Raw genomic sequence first — 23,149 nt, forward strand, 5'->3', positions numbered from 1 at the left:
GTACAGTGTTGCATGACTGCGAAATTGTCATTCAAAATGCGCACGACAGCGCTGAAAGCTGAAATTTGTCCTGGGCAGGAAGGGGGGAAAGTGCCCGGTATTGAAGTGGTTCATCTTGTTGTATAATACATGTTTTATCCTTATTCATAAAAATTGTATCTTGTTTGTGTCCAATTTGCTGCAACAAATTCCTCTTGTGAGATGCCTGTGGTTTTCATTTATTGCCATGAAAAGTCTAGGTTGTAATGCCCCGTACACACGGTCGGATTTTCCGACGGAAAATGTTCGATGGGAGCTTGTTGTTGGAAATTCCGACCGTGTGTAGGCTCCATCGGACATTTTCTGTTGGAATTTCCGACAAACAAAAATTTGAGATCTGGATCTCAAATTTTCCGACAACAAAATCTGTTGTCGTAAATTCCAATTGCGTGTACACAATTCCGACGCACAAAGTGCCACGCATGCTCGGGAATCAAGCAGAAGAGCCGCACTGGCTTTTGAACTTAATTTTTCTCGGCTCGTCGTACGTGTTGTACGTCACCGCGTTCTTGGCGTTCGGAATTTCCGACAAGATTTGTGTGACCGTGTGTATGCAAGACAAGTTTGAGCCAACAACCGTCGGAAATAAAAAACATGGATTTTGTTGTCAGCAAATCCGATCGTGTGTACGCGGCATTATAGTTACACTCATGCTGCTGTCTGAAGAGTGATCCGCGGTAGATCATTGTTTCAGGGAGCATCTTACATCTGAACAGGGTTTTTGAATAAGAATACCGTGTCACACTGGTTGAGGGGATCATTTTGGTGGCACTGCAAAGCAAATGATCGCGGCATCGTGCGCAGCCTTGTCCAGCTGCCTTTGTAGCCTAAAGTGGCTGTAAAACCTCAGGCATGAAAAAGGAACAAAGCACATATTTCTATCATGTTTACTTGCCTCTTCCCAATGCACTAAGTGTCATTTCTCTCTGCTGTCTAGTTCCTCTGTTATCAGAATGAGTCACTTCTGACACGTTTTTCTGACACCCAGAGCTAAAAAGGTGACAGGGGAGGGAGCTATAGCACATGGGCTCTGAGGAAGAAGGTAATCCTTCGAAACGCGTCAGGCAGCAGTGGTCCGCACGTCCTCTCTTCAGGATCTGGAGACTGCTATCAGTAGACGGATTTTCACAAGCCAAAGATTGTTACAGTGTGGTTTTCTTTCCATCTTTGTGAGTTTGTAAGTCCATAAAGACATGGATGAGCGAGTTTGGGGTGGAGGAACTTGACTGGCCTGAACAGAGTCCTGAGCTCAACCCAATAGAACACCTTTGGGATAAATTTTGGAGACTGCGAGCCAGGCCTTCTTATCCAACATCAGTACCTGACCTCACAAATGGGCTTCTGGAAGAATGGTCAAACATTCCCATAGACACACTCCTAAACCTTGTGGACAGCCTTCCCAGAAGAGTTGAAGCTGTTATAGCTGCAAAGGGCGGAGCCAACTCAATATTGAACCCTACGGACTAAGACTGGGATGCCAATAAAGTTCATGGGCGTGTAAAGGCAGGCGTCCCAATACTTTTGGTAATATAGTGTATGTAGGGAGATTTGTCTCATCCCTGCGTATCATCTGAGGCCAGTCACTTCACTGGGTATATGTAAGGGTTTACAACCACGTTGGGCGGGGGGGTGTTAAAAAACGCTACAGCCTCCCAACTACTGAACATATTTGAAAGCACAAACCCTTCCCTCTCTGCTGGGCACATTATATTTTCAAATAAAACTGTACGTTTTGAAAGCCAGTAAAAAATTTGTATTACATTTTTATTTGAAGCAAAAAGTGTTTTATTCATATATTGACAAAAAATAAAAAATAAATAAATCAGTAGTCTCTAAACAATGAGATTTTACAAATAAATAAATTGAATATATTTGTAGTTTTTATGTATACTGTGTACAGAAAAATATTCTGGATTGTGGTCATCATAAAAAAAAGGTTCTCTAGCAAATTCTCTACTACTGACTCAAAAGTAAAAAAATAAAAATAAAAATAAAATAAAAATAAAATAAAAGTCTGCACAGAAATCAGCCTTTATTCTTTTTTTTTTTTTTATCTAGAGAACATTTTATTAGATATTTCAGAATAATAACTTCGAAAAGAAAATACAAATCATAGCTGGGAGGTAGAAGCCGTTTTGGAGACCAGCGCTTCCACTAGTGCAGATATATTTAATGTCTGTCTTTACTCCTTGGGAACTACTAGATAGACTGCCAGAATCGCAGATGCTTTTTGTGGCACAACCACGTATTGCTTTTGATCCCTTTGCTTTTCCTGTAAAAAAATAAATACATAACAAAGTTTGGGAAATTTAAATTTTTACAAATATTTAAAAAAAAAATTTAAACTGTAATGGCATTTTTGGTCGCAATAACACCAACACATTTCAATAAGGTTTTAAAAAATAGGCTCAAAATGTATTGATTTTCTGTTTTTCCTGTAAAAAATAAATAGGTGATAAAGTTTGGGAAATTTACATTTTTACAAATATTTAAAAAAAAAATGTAAACTGTAATGGCATTTTTGATCGCAATAACACCAACACATCTCAATAAGGTCTTAAAATAAAATTGGGCTCCAAATTTGTCGATTTTCTGTTTTTCCTGTAAAAAAATAAATACATAAAAAAGTTTGTGAAATTTACATTTTTACAAATATTTACAAAAAATGTAAACCGTATAAACAAATATTTAAAAAAAAAAATTTAAACTGTAATGGCATTTTTGATCGCAATAACACCAACACATTTCAATAAGGTCTTAAAAAAATTAGGCTCAAAATATATCGATTTTCTGTTTTTCCTGTAAAAAAATAAATAGGTGATGAAGTTTGGAAAATTTAAATTTTTACAAATATTTAAAAAAACATTTAATCTGTAATGGCATTTTTGCCCACCCCTTGTCCCGGCCCTGCCCCCAGACCCAACCCCTTTTTCTTACCTGAGCCCGATCCAATCCAGCGATGTGTAGGAGTGCAGCGACTCCAGCCACTATCGCTCTCCTCATTGGACAGATTGATAGCAGCAGGAGCAATTGGCTCCCACTGCTGTCAATTAAAAGCTGTGACATGGGCGCTGGGGGAGGGGGGGGCGCAGCACGGGAGCGCTTTCCATGGGGGCACCTGATGAAGAGGAGTGGCCTGGAGTGCTGGCAGGGGACCCCAGAAGAAGAGGATCAGGGCTGCTGTGTGCAAAACCATTGCACAGAGCAGGTGAGTATAGGCATGTTTGTTAGAAAAAAAAATGTAACGTTTACAACCACTTTAATATCTTAATTCATATACAATATATGTGCAAAAAAAGTCCCATAAGAAATATAGTCCTTTTAAAACTCTTCAGCCACCATGTTTAAAGATGCAAAGTGCTTAAACCTCCTTCACTTAGTGCTCCACCACAGTGTGTATAAAATGCACACTCACCAATCATAAATATTTAACACGCCTCAAATAATTTGGGATTAGCACCATCACAACCAGCCTTGTTATAAATTCAAGCCGCTCTTATAGAGCCGGAGTTCCTTCCAACAACTGGAAGTGATGCCCAAGACCCAACAGAAAGTGACATCAATGATGGTGGATGAAAAGCCAAACCATCCGTGTGCTGCCCCACCCCCCCACAGCCCCAACCCCCCAATACTTACCTGAACCCCCTCTCGATTCAGCAATGTGCACGGGAACCTCAGCTGTCCGACTCTCTCTCTCCTCATTGGCTGAGACAGCAGTGGGAGCCAGTGGCCCCATAGGAAACGGCTTGCTATTGGGGTTACCGGTCAAGGGGGGAAACAAGGAGCATCGGCGGGGGACCCAAGAAAAAGAGGATCCGGGCTGCTCTGTGCAAAACCATTACACAGAGCAGGTAAGTATAACATGTTTGTTATTTAAAAAAAAAAAAACCTTTAATATCACTTTAAGATTTAAAAATAAATGAATAAATAAATAACACTGGCTCTGTCTGTAATACTGACCTGATATTTTTGTGGTCTGGAGAAGACACATGTTCTCATCCCCCGTACACTGGATCGTATCTGAAGTGTAACACGAGGTGGAGTCAGTAGACATGCAGGATCGGCACGTCAATCCATTGGATCCTGAGCTGTCCCTTGGCACTAAGGTAAAAAGAATAACATGGGTATAAGGGCATGAGATTAATGAGCACTTCTATTTTAGTAATAAACAAAGGGTGACTACACATGGTCATTCAAACAATGAAGATGTTAATGAAATGTTATGATGAAGGCCTACTTCAGTCTTTAGTGCTTCCATGCTGCTTGTCTGCTGCCACAGGTGCTATGGCAAGGAGATTAGTTTGTGGCTAAGCATCATGTACTTGGTGAGGACCAAACTACTTTAGGGTCTTCTCTTGCACCTCTTGTCCAATACCCCTGGAAGTGGTAATAGGGAGTGTAGCACTCCCATCTTCCACCTATCTCCTTCACTCAGCCTTCTGGTATCCTAGTGTTCTTGCGGGTGATTCCTGCTCCCGTGGTCCACAGACATCTGGCTTTCACAACCAACAGCCAAAAAGATCTAGTACTGCCTTCTACACCGGATCTCCCCAGAAGAAGTCACGAGACGTGGCGTAATGCGTAGAGATTGGCCAGAATAGATGTATACCGGAAGTGACGTAAGAAGGCGCCGAACAACGCCGATTTTGTTCTCTGTCTGTTTTACACGTTTTTAAATGTAAGAGTCCACCTGGGTACTTAATAAATATCTTGTTTGGCCCATAACACACTACACTATTGGAGGCTTTTTTGTTTTTGTTTCCCTTTTCTTACACTGAGGCATTGTGTACTGGATTAAAATTGGGGCAACTGAGTGGATTACTTTGTTCATTGGAGGAATACCTATGAGCTCATCTTCAGTGTGTATATCTGAAAGAAGTGCCCAAAGATGATAGTGGAGACCCTTTATTGCTTATGGATGCGATTTACTTCTATAACTAAGGCGAGACTTTAGCATTAAGAGGCTATTTGCGGAATACCTAGGAATATATATGGACATCTATATGTGTGTGTATCTATGCAACATCACATATATCGGATCCATCAACTTGTGAAGACGGCAGAAGCTTTACACTTTATTCACTACTTTAGAGGACTATTTAGCCTCATTATACATTTCTGTGATTTATGTACATCTTTGTGATATATTACATTTGTGTGATTTATTACTTTTTCACGTGATTCAGGATTATTTTGGACACTTTATTGCATTTTTGCACATCTATATTTATATTTATCATTACTTCACTACTCGTGGAGGTATTCTTTTATATTTTTTCTTTTTTAGTGATTTATTTGTTGGGTTATTTTACCACAGTATTTTACAGTGATATTTATTTATTTTTTGCGCAAGATCACTTTATATAGATAATAACAGAACTCTCATTGGCTGATGAAATATAGAGGTGGTACAGATCTCCACAATTGGAGGCCCTGTCTGGGATCAGGAGCTTTCAGGTCTTCTAAGGCCAAAGCAAATAAATAAGATCTGTTACAGGTAGTGTGGAGATGGCCCACCACACATGCTTGTAGAAGTATTGGCCCGGGTGCAATCTATGAAAAAAGTATGTAGACTATGCAGCAGTATGTAGACTATGCACTCAATGGAACTTACAGCAGGAGATCTGGTACAGTATAGAAACAAGCAAGAAGTTAGAAGCAGAAGGCAATAAAAAAAATACAGTTAAAATGAGCATAGAAAGAAGATCATGCAGTTCTCTCAATACTACAATACTATATTTTATGGGGTGTGAAACAAAATAAATTGAAAATTCAATTTGTATACAATTGTTTTTGAGAAGGTGACAGAGTTGAAACAAAACAGTATTTTTCTGGTTATGGTGTGGTCACCAGAATTTACCTAACATATCAATGTGAACACACCATGGACATGTGTATTTTATCTTTGTCTCAAATTATCATGTTTTTACTATGTATTAATTAAAGTTTGTAAATTTTTTTACTTGGATGTATTTTGTCTTTGGCACCGCTATAATCCCACTAGTTATTTACTCTATTCTTATTAATTTAGGGATGAGGTGCAATAATATATTGTAGTCTAGCCGCAGTTCCAGGAAAAGTTTTCCGTGTCGCAGCACTATTAATACGTGGCTTACCATAAAGTTATGAAACACTTGTCACAGCACTTGATACATGACCAGATGATGAACTGACATTGTTAAGGACAAGATTATGGGTGAACATAAGCTTAAAACAGAAAGCATTAATAGTGACAGTTCCCCTGTTGCAGAGTCTGCTATAGAGACAAAAGATAGGAATAAAAACAGTAACATGCAACAAGAAATACGTGAGTTTTTTTTGTGCAAGCAACAAGGTAATTTAAAAGCAGATTGCAGAATCTAAAAAGCTGGAATGCAAACAAACAAACTAAACTACAAAAGGCCAAAAGTGTCAAGTGTCAAGTTGAAGGTTGGTGGTAAACAGTGTATGACCCAGGGCTTCCAAATCTGGTCAAACTTGGGAACCAGATCTTTTTCCATGGCTTCAATTTTGGCTTGTATCATGGAACGGGTTACTCTATGCTTGGTCTCAGCTACAACTAAAGAGGGGTATTTCCATGCTTTAGTTATAGTATGTTTCCCAACTGTAAGAAGTTGAATAAGAAGCTTAAATTGCGTGCACAACAGGGAATCCGGTTTTAGATTAAGAAGTGCTGTGGTTGGGTCTGGTTGTACGGGGACGTCAAACAGTTTGGTGGCAAGAGCAAAAATGTCATTCCAGAAGCCTTGGATTATTGGGCAAGTCCACCAAATATGAAGGTGTGTACCTTGTTACGAACAGCCTCTAAAACTGAGAGCTGAGTAGGAGGGGACACTAGGTACCAGCGGGTCAGTACTTTATAGTTGACTTCCATTGACAGGATATTAGGTGAGGATGATTTAGTAGCTGACCAGATCTCAGACAAGTCTGCAATGTTGAGGGTGCATCCAAGGTGCACCTCCCATTTCCATGTATATTGAAATTTTTCAGAGTCAGGTTTGACTAAGAGTTGGGAGTAAAGGGATGAGATCAATCCTCTAGCATGTGGTTCATTTTTACATGTGGATTCGAAACTAGTGAGACGATTGAGAAGGGTACCAGTGTTTATGTTGGGTGCGTAAAAGTTTTTGATTTGGAGGCATTGAAACAATTCTGATGGGGTAGATTAGAGGATTTGCTAAGAGTCAGGAAGGGGAGAAAAGTAGAGGAAGTAACAAGGTTATGTAACTTTAATAGTCCCGAGGATGGTATGACATAATATTTCAAACTACTGTACCATACAACCCAGAGAAAAACGAGTTGCAGAAATAATGACCCGTACTCTATGTGAGAGTGGAAGAGCCATGCTGTTTGATGCAGATATGCCAACCACATATCAGGGGGAGGCAATTATGACTGCATGATATCTCCAAAATAGACTACCAAGAAAATAAACTGAGAAAACTCAATATGAACTGTGGAATAGAAAAGCCCCAAATTTGAACCATCTAAAAATGTTTGGAAGCAAAGCCTATGCACACACCCCAAAAGAAAAACTTACAAAATGGGATGCTTGCATAAAGGAAGGTGTGCTTGTGCGGTACAGTGAATCTCAAAAGGGATACAGAATTTTACACCAAGACACAAACAAGGTAACCATCAGTAGAAGCGTAATTGTCAAAGTCAACTTCAGTGCATTAAAAATTTCATTAACTAACACAAACGCTTCAGACTGAGGGAAATTCCACATCAGCGTCACATGAAGATAAGCAACAAAGTGACACAGAAATAGAAATTAACGCAGACAATCCAAATACTGTAAAAGAAGAAACCAGGCTACAAGAGGCTTAAATGAAGAAATCCACCAGAAACAATAAAGACATCCCAGTCAAATGGCTGTCCTATTTTGCTCGCATAGCTTTAAAACCAGAGCCAGATTCATGGGATAAGATGCAAAGACTTCCACCTCATGAGAAACAAAAGTGGTTTAGAGTTGCCAGTGAAGAGATGACATCTCTTAGTGAACTGAAACAGATTTATAGAACTGAGATCCAAAAAGGGACTAATATAAGGAGTAGTTGTTGAGTGGGGGTGTTGGAATACAATGTTCATTTGTATTTTAAGCAACAACTACATCAGCCAAAAGATGCCAGTGTTTACAAGTTTGTAGCTACATCTATGGTAACACTCTGCCTTTTCTCTGTATAATAAAGTTCCTGTTTCCTGTCTGTCGCAGCAGATACTGTAAAGCCCATGTGGACTGTGCATTCTCTGTTCTGTAGGGCTATATACAGGATTTCTAACCCCCCCAAAAAAACACATTGGATTTTTTATTGCTATTAGCCAATTTTATCAATAGCATTCTGGACACTCAGATGTGTGTTTGACACTCTCATTGGACTGTATATTTGAGGACTGTGCTGTGTGGAAGAGCTGTGAAAATCTTAGAACTGGATGGACAAGAATGAAAATCCTTTGGCAGGTAAATCAGTCACATACGTGTATTTAGCGGTTTATATGAGGACAGCAGATAGTCACTTACGGGAAGGAAGAGATGGGGTGCATCGATCACTTGTACAACATGATATACCCATCTTCACTCTTACATTTTTAGGTTGGGTGAAACTTCCTTTAATGTTACACTTGTTCTGTGGTATACATGACATCATGTATTCTTTTGAAGTGGGGGCACCTACAAGTAAACAAAATGTATCATTCTCTGCTATGAAAATAAAGGTTTGAAGAATATGTCAACCCAACATTTCATATTCCTGATATGTGCCTGCTGTAGCATGTACTTGTTTGAAAAATGATCCTGTTCTCTTTGTATTGCTTCCTTCGTGTGAAATCACTGGTGTTCCTGCCAGTACCTCTGCTTTCCTATTAAAAAATGACCACATTAGGCATGAGAGGACCGCATTGTCAGTTCTCGAGCTGTGCTGGGATCTCAACCTACTCTCCTCCAATGATCAGACTTGTTCTGAATTGTTCCGACTAACTATGTAACCACCATGCAGATTGCTCGCTCACCCTAACCAATGGACCCCTGAATTAACAGAAGGTCAAAAGCACTGGGGTAAATGTGGAAGTCAGCGGGGGTCTTGAAACTCAAATGGATTCAATACACATGTGGATAAATAAAATAATCTAAGTGCTCTCTGAAGTTGTTCAAAATGTCTTGGTATGCTGACGCCTTAATTGTTCATGGGGCACATCATAGGGCACACAGCAGGGCATAGGGCATACAGCAGGGCATAGGGCATACAGCAGGGTTTGGGGCACATCATAGGACACACATCAGAACATGGGGCACATCATAGGACACACAGCAGAACATGGGGCACACAGCAGGGTACAGGGAACAGCAGTACATACAGCAGGGTACAGGTCACACAGCAAGGCACGGGGCACAGCAGAGTACGGGGTAAAGTAGGGAACAGGGCACATCAGGGTACAGCACACATCAGGGTATGGGGCACAGTAGGGTACAGGGCAGAGCACACATCAGGGTACAGGGCACAGCCACATCAGGATACAGGGGACAGTAGGGTGCAGGGCACAGCGCACATCAGGGTACAGGGCACATCAGGGTACAGCACACATCAGGGTACAGGGCACAGCAGGGTACAGCACACCAGGGTACAGGGCACAGCACATCAGGGAACAGGGCAAATCAGGGCACAGCACATCAGGGTACAAGGCACAGCACATCAGAGGACAGGGCACAGCAGGGTACAGGGTACAGCACATCAGGGTACAGTACATCAGGGTACGGGGCACATCAGGGTACAGGGCACATCAGGGCACATTACATCAGGGTACAGTACATCAGGGCACAGAACATAAGGGTACAGGACACCAGGGCACAGCACATCAGGGTACAGGAAACATAAGGGCACAGCATATCAGGGCACATGACATTGGGGTACAGGGCACATCAGGGCACAGGACATCAGGACAGGGCACATCAGGGCACAGCACACATCAGGGCACAGCGCACATCAGGGTCCAGGGCACATCAGGGTACAGCACACATCAGGGTACAGTGCACAGCAGGGTACAGCACATCAGGGTACAGCACATCAGGGTACAAAGCACAGCACATCAGAGTGCAGGGCACAGCAAGGTACAGGGTACAACACATCAGAGTACAGTACATCAGGGTACAGAGCACATCTGGTTACAGGACACATCAGGGTACAGGGCACATCAGAGCACATCACCTCAGGGTACAGTACATCAGGGCACAGAACATAAGCACAGAACATAAGGGCACAGGACACCAGGGCACAGCACATCAGGGCACAGGGTCATAGAACATCAGGGTACAGGGGCACAGAAAATCAGGGCAAAGCACATCAGGGCACATCAGGGTACAGGGGCAAAGCACATCAGGACACATCAGGGTACAGGGGCACAGAACATCAGCTCTGAGCTTCAACCAAAACTTCACAAAGATTTTATGCTATGGAGGCTTCTATTTTTCTTTGGGGTTCCTCTACGATTGTGCCCAATTGGGGTGGTGGAAGTTCATGAAGGGTACAGGGTACATCAGGACACAGCACATCAGGATACAGGGGCAAAGCACATCAGGGCACAGCACATCAGGGTACATCAGAGCACAGGGCACCTCAGGGCACATCAGGGCATAGCACATCAGGGTACTGGGGCAAAGCACATCAGGGTACAGTGTTTCCAAGCTGTTTTCTTCAAATGCAGAGTAACTCCTCTCTCATGTCACGCTGCTCCTCGCCAGCCCCTCCTCACCAGCCCCTACTCTCTTCTTGTCCATCCCAGGTGTTGTCACAAGCAAATTGGGATGGACTGGAAGAGAGGAGGGGCCAGCGGGGAGCAGAACGACATGAGAGAAGAGTTATTACAGCAGCTTCCCACGCTACTTTGAATGCTGACTGAATCACGATCTACATGTCAGGCGTCAGCTGTCTGTGATTGATGGGTAGATCATCATGGACCTCCTGGGGACTTCACCACAGAACAACTGGGAAACCTCAGTTGAGAAACACTGCAATAGGCAAATTAGGCAGCCGCGAGGCCCCTGTGAGTGCGAGGCCTTAGGCGACCGCCTAATTTGAATCCAATAAAAATGAATCCAGGGAAAATCACACTTCACGAACTTCCACCACCCCAATTGGGCACAATCGTAGAGGAACCCCAAAGAAAAATAGAAGCCTCCATAGCATAAAATCTTTGTGGAGTTTTGTTTGAAGCCGCTACCTGAAGCTCTGAGCTTCAACCAAAACTCCACAAAGATTTTATGCTATGGAGGCTTCTATTTTTCTTTGGGGTTCCTCTACGATTGTGCCCAATAGGGGTGGTGGAAGTTCGTGAAGTGCGATTTTCCCTGGTTCATGAAAGACCCTTGCTGGGTATAGAGCCAAAAGCGTGTATGATCTCCCGTAATAGGAGATCATAGGGAGTTGGTAAGCGACCATTCTTTAGGAGGTTTCTAAACATCACTCATTTCTTGGCGCACTTTCATTTTATAATTGTGAGATCACCTTGGATATCACTTCACTGGATGGACTCAATTACCTAATTAACTTTCACTATTTGTATTATTTATTTGCTTGGCGCAACTTATTTTTGAAGTTTTTAAAGTACAAAGATTACAATCGCATCAATATGATTTGTTCTCGAAAAACAGGCACATCCTTCACATTTAATTTAAAATCAAAAATAAAAATGAACAAAAATTGTTAAATCTTTTCAGGTGTGCCATGACAATTTTTAGATCTTTTTTGGTACACTGCAAGACAAAGAAGTTTGAGAAACACTGCTTTAGATCTTTAAGTATTGGTATTCTACTTTCATTGTAAATAAAATATAAACACCTTATAGGAACAGACAAGATACTATATATATTTATTTTATCTAGGGAAAAACACCCCCTTATATACTTCAGATACCATTTTGCTGTTCCGGTGACATTACTGAAATTGAGTGTGCTATTCACACATTGTGCACATAAAACAGAACAAGGGGCATCTCCTATGATGTGAACTGACGCTTGTAAAACTCTTGATGTAAAAATTCACACAGCATTATTGAATAACTTACCCAAAGCCCAGGTTTCTGTATATTGGGCTCCACACACAGAGCCAGAAGGACAAGGCATACTGGTGCCGGTACATGAGTCTGATGAAGAAACACAGTGTGTACAAGAGAGCGAGTATCCTAAAGAGAGAAAATACAGCACAGGATGAGAATCAACCACAGAAGCCAGGTGATGTTTTACCGAATTGAGAACCTCATTTGCTTTCCAACTTTTTGAAACTTGAAATTTCCAGTGCAAGTTTAACATGTATGCCAATAAATTTAATTCCTTTTAACTGTTAAACATAACATTTTAAAAAATATATAAGTATTGGGACGCCTGCCTTTACACACACATAAACTTTAATGGCATCCCAGTCATAGTCCGTAGGGTTCAATATTGAGTTGGCCCACCCTTTGCAGCTATAACAGCTTCAACTCTTCTGGGAAGGCCGTCCACAAGGTTTAGGAGTGTGTCTATGGGATTGTTTGACCATTCTTCTGGACGAGAAGGCCTGGCTCGCAGTCTCCGCTCTAATTCATCACAAAGGTGTTCTATCTGTTTGAGGTCAGTCAAGTTCCTCGATTCACGCTCATCTATGTCTTTATGGACCTATCTTTGTAAAGCCAAGTCTCCCAATACTTTTGGTAATATAGTATATATATCTCCCTGCCCTGCTCACATTCTGGCATTTGGACTACAGGACTCCAAGTTAACTCACACCTTTCCTCTGTGAACCTGTGACATTATACCCAACCATGCCTCTAGACCAGGGGTCTCAAACTGGTGGCCCTCCAGCTGTTGCGAAACTACAAGTCCCACTATACCTCTGCCTGTGGGAGTCATGCTTGTAACTGTCAGCCTTGCAATGCCTCATGGGACTTGTAGTTTCGTAACAGCTGGAGGGCCACCAGTTTAGGACCCCTGCTCTAGACCTTCCCCATAGTGTTGGGATTTGTATAGAAGCTGACAGCATCCATCAAAGTTTTAATGTAAAGATCTAATTAGCATGCTTATTGTGGGGGGGGGGGGGGTAGATGCATATTAAAGTAAAGCCTCATACACACGATCAGATTGTTGGCCAACAGAGCATCAGACTTTTGTCTGAAGGGCGTGTGCCAGGAACTTGTCTTGCATACAAACAGTACACAATTGTTGGCCAACAAACACAAACACGTGTGGTACTACGTGGAATTTCAGCTCTTGTGCACCACCCTTTGGGCACCTTCTGCTGATGTCGTATTTGGTAAGCATTGATTCCGAGCATGCGTGTTTGTACTTTGGACTTTTGTGTGAAGGACTTGTGTACACACGATAGGAAAATCTGACAACAGACCGTTGTCCTCCGAAAATTTACTAGCTTGCCATCCAACATTTGTTGGCGGAAAGTTGGACAACAATTGTCTGATGGAGCGTACTAACGGTCAGATTTTAGGCAAACAGCCTGTCATCACACAATTCCCTGCCGAAAATCCGATCGCGTGTACGAGGTTTTAAGCTTTAAAATGTCTGTTTGCCTAAAAGCAGGTATCTTCACTGAAAAGATTTAACGCTTAAATGATGCATTGGCAGTGAGATTCCTCACAGAGATTGGTGATTGAGTTGGAAGAACCTACCAAAGACTGGCAACCCTTGGCCTGAGGGACAAAGACAAACACATTTAGTTGGACAATGGTAAGTGCAACCTTACGAGAGTGACCAGGTATACTGGAGATCTATGTGTATGGTTGCACTCTATAAGCAGACAATTTAGTGCCATGGAGGTGAGGTTCTGATGTTTGTACATACTCCCCGTTGTGGTAAGAATATTTGGACTCTTATATAGGCTATAAAGGGTGGCACAAAGCCTTATGCTACGTACACACGAGCGGAATTTCGTCCCACAAAAGACCGAAGATTTTTTTTGGTCGGAAAATGTGACCGTGTGTATGCTCCATCGGACTTTTGCTGGCCGAATTCCAACCAGCAAAAAATTGAGAGCATGTTCTTAACTTTTCGGTTGGAAAAAGTTCCTATCCAAAAATGCGACCGTCTGTGGCACGTCTGTGGCGATTCCAACGCGCAAAATTTCTACGCATGCTCGGAAACAATTTGAAGCATGCTCAGAAGCATTGAACTTCATTTTCCCGGCTCGTCGTAGTGTTGTACGTCGGCGCGTTCTTGACGGTCGCAATTTCAACGAACTTTTGCGTGACCGTGTATATGCAAGGCAAACAAGAGTGGAATCCCATCGGAAAAGCCGTCATATCTTTTTCCGACGATATGACCGATTGTGTGTACGCGGCATTAGTCTTGATAACGGAGTATTTAACCATTTGACCTCCGGAAGGTTTTACCCTCTTCATGACCAGAGCATTTTCTGCAAATTCAGCACTGCTCTACTTTAACTGGAAATTGTCATGCAACACTGTACCCAAATGACATTTTTAGCATTTTTCTTTTTACACAAATAGCCCTTTTGGTGGTATTTGATCACCACTGGGTGTTTTTTTTTTGCGATCTAAATGAAAAAAGACCATTTTTTTTTTTTTAAATACAATATTTTCCTATTTTTCATTACAAATATTCAATAAAAAAAACAAATATTCATAAATTTAGGCCAAAATGTATTCTGCAACATGTTTTTGATAAAAAAAAAAAAAAAACAATAAGTGTATATTAATTGGTTTGTGTGAAAGTTATAGTGTCTACAAACTATGGTAAATATATACTGGAATTTACGCGGCGATAGACGCTATACTGTAATAGCAGTGATTAGCAAATTATAATGTGACTGTGACAGGATGGCGGCCAATCTGACGCTTAGAGACACTATTTGTGAGGGTCAGTAACTGACACTAAGATCACTAGTGACACTAATGATCTTAGTGTCAGTTACTCGTACACACGAGCGGAATTTCCGTCGGAAAAATCTTGGATGGTTTTTCCAACGAAATTCCGCTGAAGCTTGCCTTGCATACACACGGTCACACAAAAGTTCTCTGAATTTTCGACCGCCAAGAACACGGTGACGTACAACACTACGACGAGCCAAGAAAATTAAGTTCAATGCTTCCGAGCATGCGCGAATTGTTTCCGAGCATGCGTGATTTTTTGCGCATCCGAATTGCATACAGATGAACGCATTTTCGGATAGGGACTTTTTCCGACCGAAAAATAGAGAACCTGCTCTCAATCTTTTGCGGGCTGGAATTCTGCCAGCAAAAATCCGATGGAGCATACACACGGTCGCAATTTCCGGCCAAAAGCTCACATCGGTCTTTTGCTGGCGGAATTTCTGCTTGTGTGTACAGGGCATATCAATGTGTAATATATGCTGCTTTTACTCTATTATCTGGCTGTTTTTCTCCCTTCTTTGCAGGGAGAAGAAACAGCCAGGTCACTGTTCCCTGTACAGAGAGTTCTGTGTTTTTATAAACACAGAACTCTGTGTGTGATTGGTCAACGGCCGATCACCTGAATTCAGCCAAAATCATTGGCTGAAATCAGCTGCCAAACTCATGATGTGTCCAATCACGGCACAGATTGGCAGGGGGCGAACCCGGAAGAATCAGCCAATACAGGTACATGATTGTGCCTGCACCTGCCTTCTGCTCGCAGTATACTTACTGTGGGTGGTCAGCAGGTGGTTAATGAAGGTGTGGTCTGGCGGTGTCCTTCTGCCCATGGTGGGGGTGCTTTAGTTCCATTCTGAACATAGGTGTGCGCAGCCTATTGCACTAGGGTGTGCACCCCAAAGCTCAAACACACATGCGCAGTAAAGCAGTGGATGGTGTCAGTAGAGCAGTGGATGGTGTCAGTAGAGCAGTGGATGGTGTCAGTAGAGATGAGATTGGTGTCAGTAGTTTTTATTATTTTATTATGTTATTATTTTTTACAATTTTATTTTTTTATTTTTTTTTAAATATTATTATTATTATTATTTTTTTTTTTTACAATTTGTAAAGAGCCCAATTAAGGGGCTTTGGTGAAATAGTAGAGAAAGGGATTAAGGACAGAGATTCCCCAGTTCCTTTCTCTGTAGCCTCAGCTGCCATGGGGGGAGGGGCATTCAGCCAAGGGAATCTGCATCGCACAGGGTGATTAGGGTGTGCCCAAGCACACCTCCGGCACACCCTGTGCGCACACCAATGCTTCTGAACTATTTTTTGGGGGGGGTTTATACTATCTGCTTCTCTCTGGAGTGTCCCCAGAACAGTTGATTTTTTTACCCCCTTTGTCTTCTCCTGAGGAAGTGGATACTGTCCAGAAAAAGCGTCCCCTCTTTGCTTGTTTATGACTATCTTGATCAAGATTTGCTGAAAAAGTCATTTTTCCACAAAGTGTTATGAATATAATACATGTCAATATGAAATTGAAAAATTGGAAAGTGAGGGTATTGATGCGTTGTATCTTTTAAGGAGTAATACGTAAAGAATGTCTTGTTTTAAACTCTATTTAAAAAAAAAAGGTATATCCTATTGAATTGATGTGAGTTGTGCCTCAAAGGTCCAGCTTTTGAGTTACCTTTCTGTAATATGGTCATTATGTTAGGGGTGTGGCACATTTTCGGTAAACATTACAAGCTTTAGACAAACACAGTCATTAGATCCTCTCCATTTAAGGACTGGTATGCTGCAATTTATTAACTTTTCGTTCTTGAGTTTAAATATACTTTAAAAAGTCATAAAAAGCTACAAAGAATGCCTGGGAAGAAGATTTTTGGGGGTTTTTGCCAGAAATTTGCACTGGGCGTTGCGTTTATAAAGCTCTGAGCTCTGAGTTTGTTGTATCACGTATGTCAGTCTAGTCTTCTTCTGTTTTTCCGATATGCCCAGATATGACTTCATTTATGTTACAAAAAAAAAAAAAAATGTTCAGTTTACCAATGGGCTTTGCCAAAAGATTACCTAATAATAATAGAACCTATTCAATATAAAGCATCAATTTAACCACACGCACATTACAAAATGCATTACTTTGTTTGCTCCTGATTTCATAGCAGCTGGAAATACCCTTCAAAGCAAAACTCACAAGAAAGTGAAATCATTTACCAACAATTGCCACCACATTTCCCACTCTCCTTCTAAGTCCTCAAGATAGGAACTGTCCGTTTACAGCCCTGGCAATATAGATTTTGCATGACTCACATTTCACAATTTGCGAAATCACATCTTGCCTTGGAATGTAGGAGTTTTAATTTCCCTAAGATCTAATGATTAAAAATTAGGAGATTTTCTGTAAACCATTGCCATTTTTAATAACACCACCCTTCATCTATGCTTCTGGATAAATAATGCAAATAAATACTTATAAAATAGCAGGAAATGCAAAAAAAGTGTAGCTGTATTAGATGAAAGCAAGCCCATCTGACCTTAAATTATTATGCAGCGCTAAATATGCATATAGGATTCATAATTTAAAAAAAAAAAGAATATATATATATATGTACTCTAAATACAATAAATTGCTTAAAGAACTTTAAAAAATACAGATATATATTGAACAAATTAAGTCCAGCTTTTATTGTACTAAATTTGTTCAAAGTACATTTTTTTTGGACTGGAATTTACGAACTTTGTGATTTTATATTCATATTTATTTACCTTCACTTGCGCACTGGTAGTTTACTTTGTGGGAGTGTATGTATGTATGTATGTATATATATATATATATATATATATATATATATATATATATATATATATGTAATAAAAAAAAAAAAAAAAAAAATATATATATATATATATATATATATATATATATATATATATATATATATATATACATGTACAGTATATACATATACATTTCATTTATTTTTATGACAAAAAATAAATAAAATAACAATGCTAATAAGTAGCCATTTTTGGCACAATAACAAGTCCAGGTTTTCCCAGAGTGGCTTCTTTAACCCTCAGAAGCCATTTAAAGCCCAATGCACCCTTAAAAAACAAATATTATTTTAGTCTTCCCCATTCCAATGCACCTAGCAAAAAATTGCAATATGCAGCGCTAAATATACATATAGGACCGTTCAGCCAAAAGATGTATATAAATGTGTACTCTAAATAAATTGCTTAAAGAGTATAAAAAGTATACAGTATATATACACATCTATATATTTCTATATAGAAAGAATATCTGAGAAAAAATAAATAAAATAACAAGGTTTATAAGTAGCCATCTTTCTCACAATAACAGGTCCAGGGTTTCCCAAGGAGGCTTCTGTAACCCTCAGAAGCCCTTTAAAGCCCAATGCACTCTTAAAACACAAAAAAATATATTAGCCTTCCCCTTTCTATATATATATATAGAATGGGGAAGGCTAATATATTTGGGGAAGGCTATATATGGGGAATGGAATGGAATGGGGAAGTCTATATATATATATGTCAGCCTTTTCTATTTTCAGTAAATTGGTTGAAGTGATTATAGCCATATTAGTGCATTTGTTAAAAGAACAATTAAGTACTGTCCATGATACTTTTTTTTTATTTGCACAAACATCCACATTTTTAGGACAAGCTTTTGTGGTGTGTCCAATTTCTTCAAGGTCCAAGCAGAGTACTTCTTGGACCTCGAAAAAGGGGGCACACCCTGAAAATGTAGATTTTTTTGCAAATAAAAAAAGTATCATGGACAGTGTGTAATTGTTTTTTATTTGTAAATTGGTTTAACTGTTTAGGGTGAGTTTCATTTATGCTGATATAATTTACTCTTATCAATTTTGGGAGAGGTTAGATGCATTAAAAAAAAAAAAAAACATTTTTTTTTAAAGATATTTTTTTTAAAAGAAAATATTTAATAAACACTTACCTTATGCTACCAAAGCCAAGAGTTCCTAAGGGTTACAGAAGCCCCTTTGGAAAACCCTGGACCTGTTTTTTTGTTTTTTTTCCCCTCCACCAAATAGACCTTATTTCTTAGTAGCCTTGTTATTTATTAATTTATTTTTTATTTTTTTACAGAAAATGAAAATCCCAGTAAATAACAAGCAATTTCACAAATTCGGGGCTTTATATTTGTAGCTGCATGCAGCACAAGTTATATACAGAGCTCCTGGGGCTTGGAATTTAGTAAATTGAGTTAAATCATTTTAATGTTAACATAATGTTGACATACCTTATTTTTATTAGTTTTAGGAGAGATTATATACCTTGACACAAAATTAAAAAAAAAATCTATAAATTACATATATAAATTATTTCACAAAGATATTAATAAACACTTACCAGATGCTACCAAAGCCAAGAACACACCGAGAATATGTACGAGTGGTGACATTTTGAGAGCATGAAGTACGTCTATGTTGGTAGAAGAAGGATCTGTCTCTGTGTTTGCTGGAGAACGTCTTATTTATCCTTTTTGTAATTTGGGTGTGGTAATGTTTGGACCAGTTACATATAATATTTTTCCATCACAAACATTACCGACCATGTTTTTTTTTTTTTTTTTCGTCCCTTGAGTTCTATACCTCTAAACAAATTTAGATTGCCAAGTCTGAGAAGTGCATTAAACAGAAAGTCCTATGACTGCCTCTGAGAGATGAAAATGTAATATTCCATTACGTTTTATAGTGTATCCATTAATGTTTTCATGCAGGGCCAAATGTATGGTGCGTTCATTTTAAAGAAACGAGTGTCCCTGGGCATAAAAGTTTAGATATTATTTTGTATTTTTTTATTTTTATTTATAATGACAATAAAGGAATTAAACTGTTACAAAAGTATGTTCCAACAGAAATAAAGGTAGTTTATTTACTTTTTTTGTTTTAATTTGGAGCACTTTCTTAAAAGAGAAATATGGGCAAAGCTTTTTTTTGGCCATACTTCTCTTCTGGGTCACAGGAGTCCATGTACTTGTGCTTGCCGACAGGGGACTAAAGTCTGCTGTGGGATAAGGCCTTAAGGTCATTCCAGGCTCTAGAACAGGGTGTCTTAACCAGGGTTCCATGGAACCCTAGGGGTTCCTCCAAAGGGTGCTGGGGGTTCCTTAAACAATAAACAATTTCTGCCTCTCAGATAAGTTCCCATTGACACCACTCATCATTTTAGCTATCTATAAGGGGATAATTCCTCCCAATGACCACAAGTTGAAGGAGCATTCTTCCACCAATGTATCATGAGTTGTAGCTATATCTAATTGGCTTCAAAAAAGGGTGGGCTATGCGCCCCCTGCCCACCCACTTGTGTGACAATAGCAAATTAATATTCGCTATTGTCTTCCTGATTCTCCTCCCGGCCAATGAGGAAGCAGGTCTTAAGACCTGATTGGCCAAGAGGAGAAGCGATCATGTTGGCCGCCGAGGGAAGGAAGAGGTAAGTCGCCGAGGAGGAAGCCGCCATGAAGCCGGAGACGCAGGGTGAAGCTGCAGAGAAGGAAGCCACCACCAAGGAAGAAGAGACGCAGGAAGGAGCTGAAGCTGCTCGGGACCTAGATGGGGTAAGTGCGGGGCTGGTGGGGTGGGGGGACAAGCGAGCGATGGGGGGTGGAGGTTTGACTGAGCAACTAGGGGGGGTGTTGGCGGCAGGTGTCTTGTTTGCTGCCCCCTCCCCCCCCAAAATATACAGCACCAGCCGCTACTAAAATATAGTATTTTTAAGCAGGGGTTCCCTGGGACCGGAAAGTTTCCTCAAGGATGGCTGCTCCAAAAGGATCACGACCATATTCCCAGGATCCAACCAGATGCTTGATTGACAGCCATCTCTGGCTCTCAGTGCGCGGCTGAGAGCCAAAGTCAACTGTGCCCACCTCCTTTCCAACCTGGTGTTCCAGTAAGCGCTGGAGGGAAAGAGCGGAGAGCGGTGACTGACAGTCACCGCTCTCCACTCTGAGAAGACAGAGAACTGAGCGATCAGTAGTCATGTGATTTTTCAGTTCTTGGGCTTTGGAACCAACGTGGGATCAAAGTGATGCTGTAGAATAGAGGTGAGTATGTTTATTTTTTTATATACCCAAAACCTTACCTTTAATTTAACACTAAAAAAAATGAAAATGAGAAAGCTTAAAATGCTATTGGTTAAAAATTATGAAAATAGAAAAAAAAAATCAGAACACTACTATACAGTTTAAGGAATGAAAGAAGATGATGAGGGAGTTATTTAGAGCTGATTAAAGTTATAAAATGCATTAGGGATTAAAAAGAAATACATTTTATTTAAAAAAAAAATGTATATAGATATGCAGATCAAAGGTCATCCATACTGTCCTCTTTTGCGAGGTCTCAGGGATTCAAGGATTGAACTTCTTAGACCCGATCATGTTTTAATTTTCATAATTTGAGAATCTGACAAAAAAATATTGAACGGTACTGAGTTGGCCAGAACCAGTTCTTGAGGGAATCTATTCCACATTTTCACAGCTCTTCCTGTGAAGAATCCTTTCCTTATGTGAAGGTTAAATCTCTTTTCCACCAGCCATTAAGAGTGCCCCTAGTCCTCTGTATTGACTTGACAGTGAATGCCTCTACACTAAGTTTACAAGTTCTTGTATACTCTTAGTTTATATTTTCCAATTTTCCTGTATGCTATCCTTTACTAACACTCCATAAAAATTTAAGTCAGTTATAAAAATGGAAAAAAAAAAAGGAGAACGGTTGTGCATAGTACTAGCATAGTAAAGTATTTTATTAAAAGTAATCAGATAACATTTCACCACAAAGTGAAAGTTAGACACTAGGGCTATTTCTAGGTCTTCACTTAAACTTCTTGGGGCCATGCTATTTAAAGGGATTGTAAAGGCTTAAGGTTTTGTACCTTATTTCTTTCTCTGCATTTGGCTTAAAAACCTTTTAGGTGCAGTTCCCCTTATGCCCCTTTAAATACTTACCTGAGCCCGATCTAGATCCAGCGCTGTGCCCAAGAGTTGTGGTGCTCCTCTCTCTGGCTCTCCTTCCTCTCTGGACTCAATGAGAGCAGCGGGAGCCATTGGCTCCTGCTGCTGTCAATCAAATCCAGCAGGGGGCGTGGGGCTGAGACAGACCCTGTGTGCTGAATGTAATAAAGGGGAGATACCCCGTTTGTTTTGATACTTTTGAGGATATTGGGTCTCTCATGATGTGAATGCCCCCCCCCCCCTTCCGCTCCCCCCCCTTTTCCCTCTTGTCTTCTCTCCCCTCCCCCCTCCCCTCTTTTTCCTGAGTTTGTTTTACTATTGGATGCATTGGGCAGCACAGTGGTGTAGTGGGTAGCACTCTCGCCTAGCAGTAAAAAGGGTCGCTGCTTCAAATCCCAACCATGACACTACCTGCCTGGAGTTTGCATGTTCTCCCTGTGCCTGCGTGGGTTTCCCACACTCCAAAGACACGTGGGTAGGTAAATTGGCTTCTGTTCAAAATTGGGCCTAAAATATGAATGTGAGTTGGGGACCTTGGAATGTGGGCTCCTTGAGGGTAGGGACTGATGTGGGTGTACGATGTATGTGTGGAGTGCTGCGTGAATTGGCGGCGCTATATGGGTACCTTAAAAATAAAATAGGGATGATTGTGGACACGCACCCACACTCGCTCAGGTTGGACTGGTGTCTTTATTCAACCTTACTAACTATGTAACTATATATAAAGTCCCATTAATATGGTATTTAAATCTTTTGGAATGCTGTGTGTGTCAATAGATACACACAGTGCAGTTTGGGATTGAGTCCGCATGACAACCCCTCCCCCCAGCAAGCAGCTTGCTATGAAGGTACTCAAAAGGCAGGAGGAGCCAGGAGCGCTGTCAGGGGACCCCAGAGGAGGGGGATAGGGGCTGCTCTATGGAAAATCATTACAGAGAGCAGGTAAGTAGAACATGTTTGTTCATTAATATACATCAATAATATACATCTATTACATAACCCTTTGAACTAGTACAGGTATAGTATATTATGCAAGCAAGCTCTGTTCAGAAATGGTGTAAGAAATGGTGTAAGATGACAAGATATATTATCATTGAAAACTTAATACTAGATCATAATATCATAATCCAAAATATATTTTATTGACAAATCTTTGTAGTGCACCCCTGTAAGAGCCGCTAGTGAACTTAATTTTATTCCCCCAGTTTGGGCACACACTGCCAAGCGCACAGCATTTTCTTCACTCTTTTACTGCCTCGA

At 40.4% G+C, this 23,149-nt stretch overlaps 1 protein-coding gene across 1 annotated transcript; it reads right to left on the minus strand.

Moving 5' to 3' along the window:
• Positions 1-1,847: 1,847 nt before the first annotated feature.
• Positions 1,848-20,147, minus strand: LOC141109947 (phospholipase A2 inhibitor NAI-like). Its single transcript, XM_073601201.1, has 5 exons — positions 19,288-20,147; positions 12,097-12,213; positions 8,561-8,710; positions 4,000-4,140; positions 1,848-2,311 (listed from the first exon to the last, which is right to left on the minus strand). The coding sequence occupies exons 1-5, from the start codon at positions 19,337-19,339 to the stop codon at positions 2,118-2,120; spliced, it is 654 nt and encodes a 217-aa protein (XP_073457302.1). The 5' UTR covers positions 19,340-20,147; the 3' UTR covers positions 1,848-2,117.
• Positions 20,148-23,149: the final 3,002 nt, after the last annotated feature.

The sequence above is a fragment of the Aquarana catesbeiana genome, linkage group LG10 (genome assembly GCF_042186555.1).
Source record: "Aquarana catesbeiana isolate 2022-GZ linkage group LG10, ASM4218655v1, whole genome shotgun sequence".
NCBI lineage: Eukaryota > Metazoa > Chordata > Amphibia > Anura > Ranidae > Aquarana > Aquarana catesbeiana.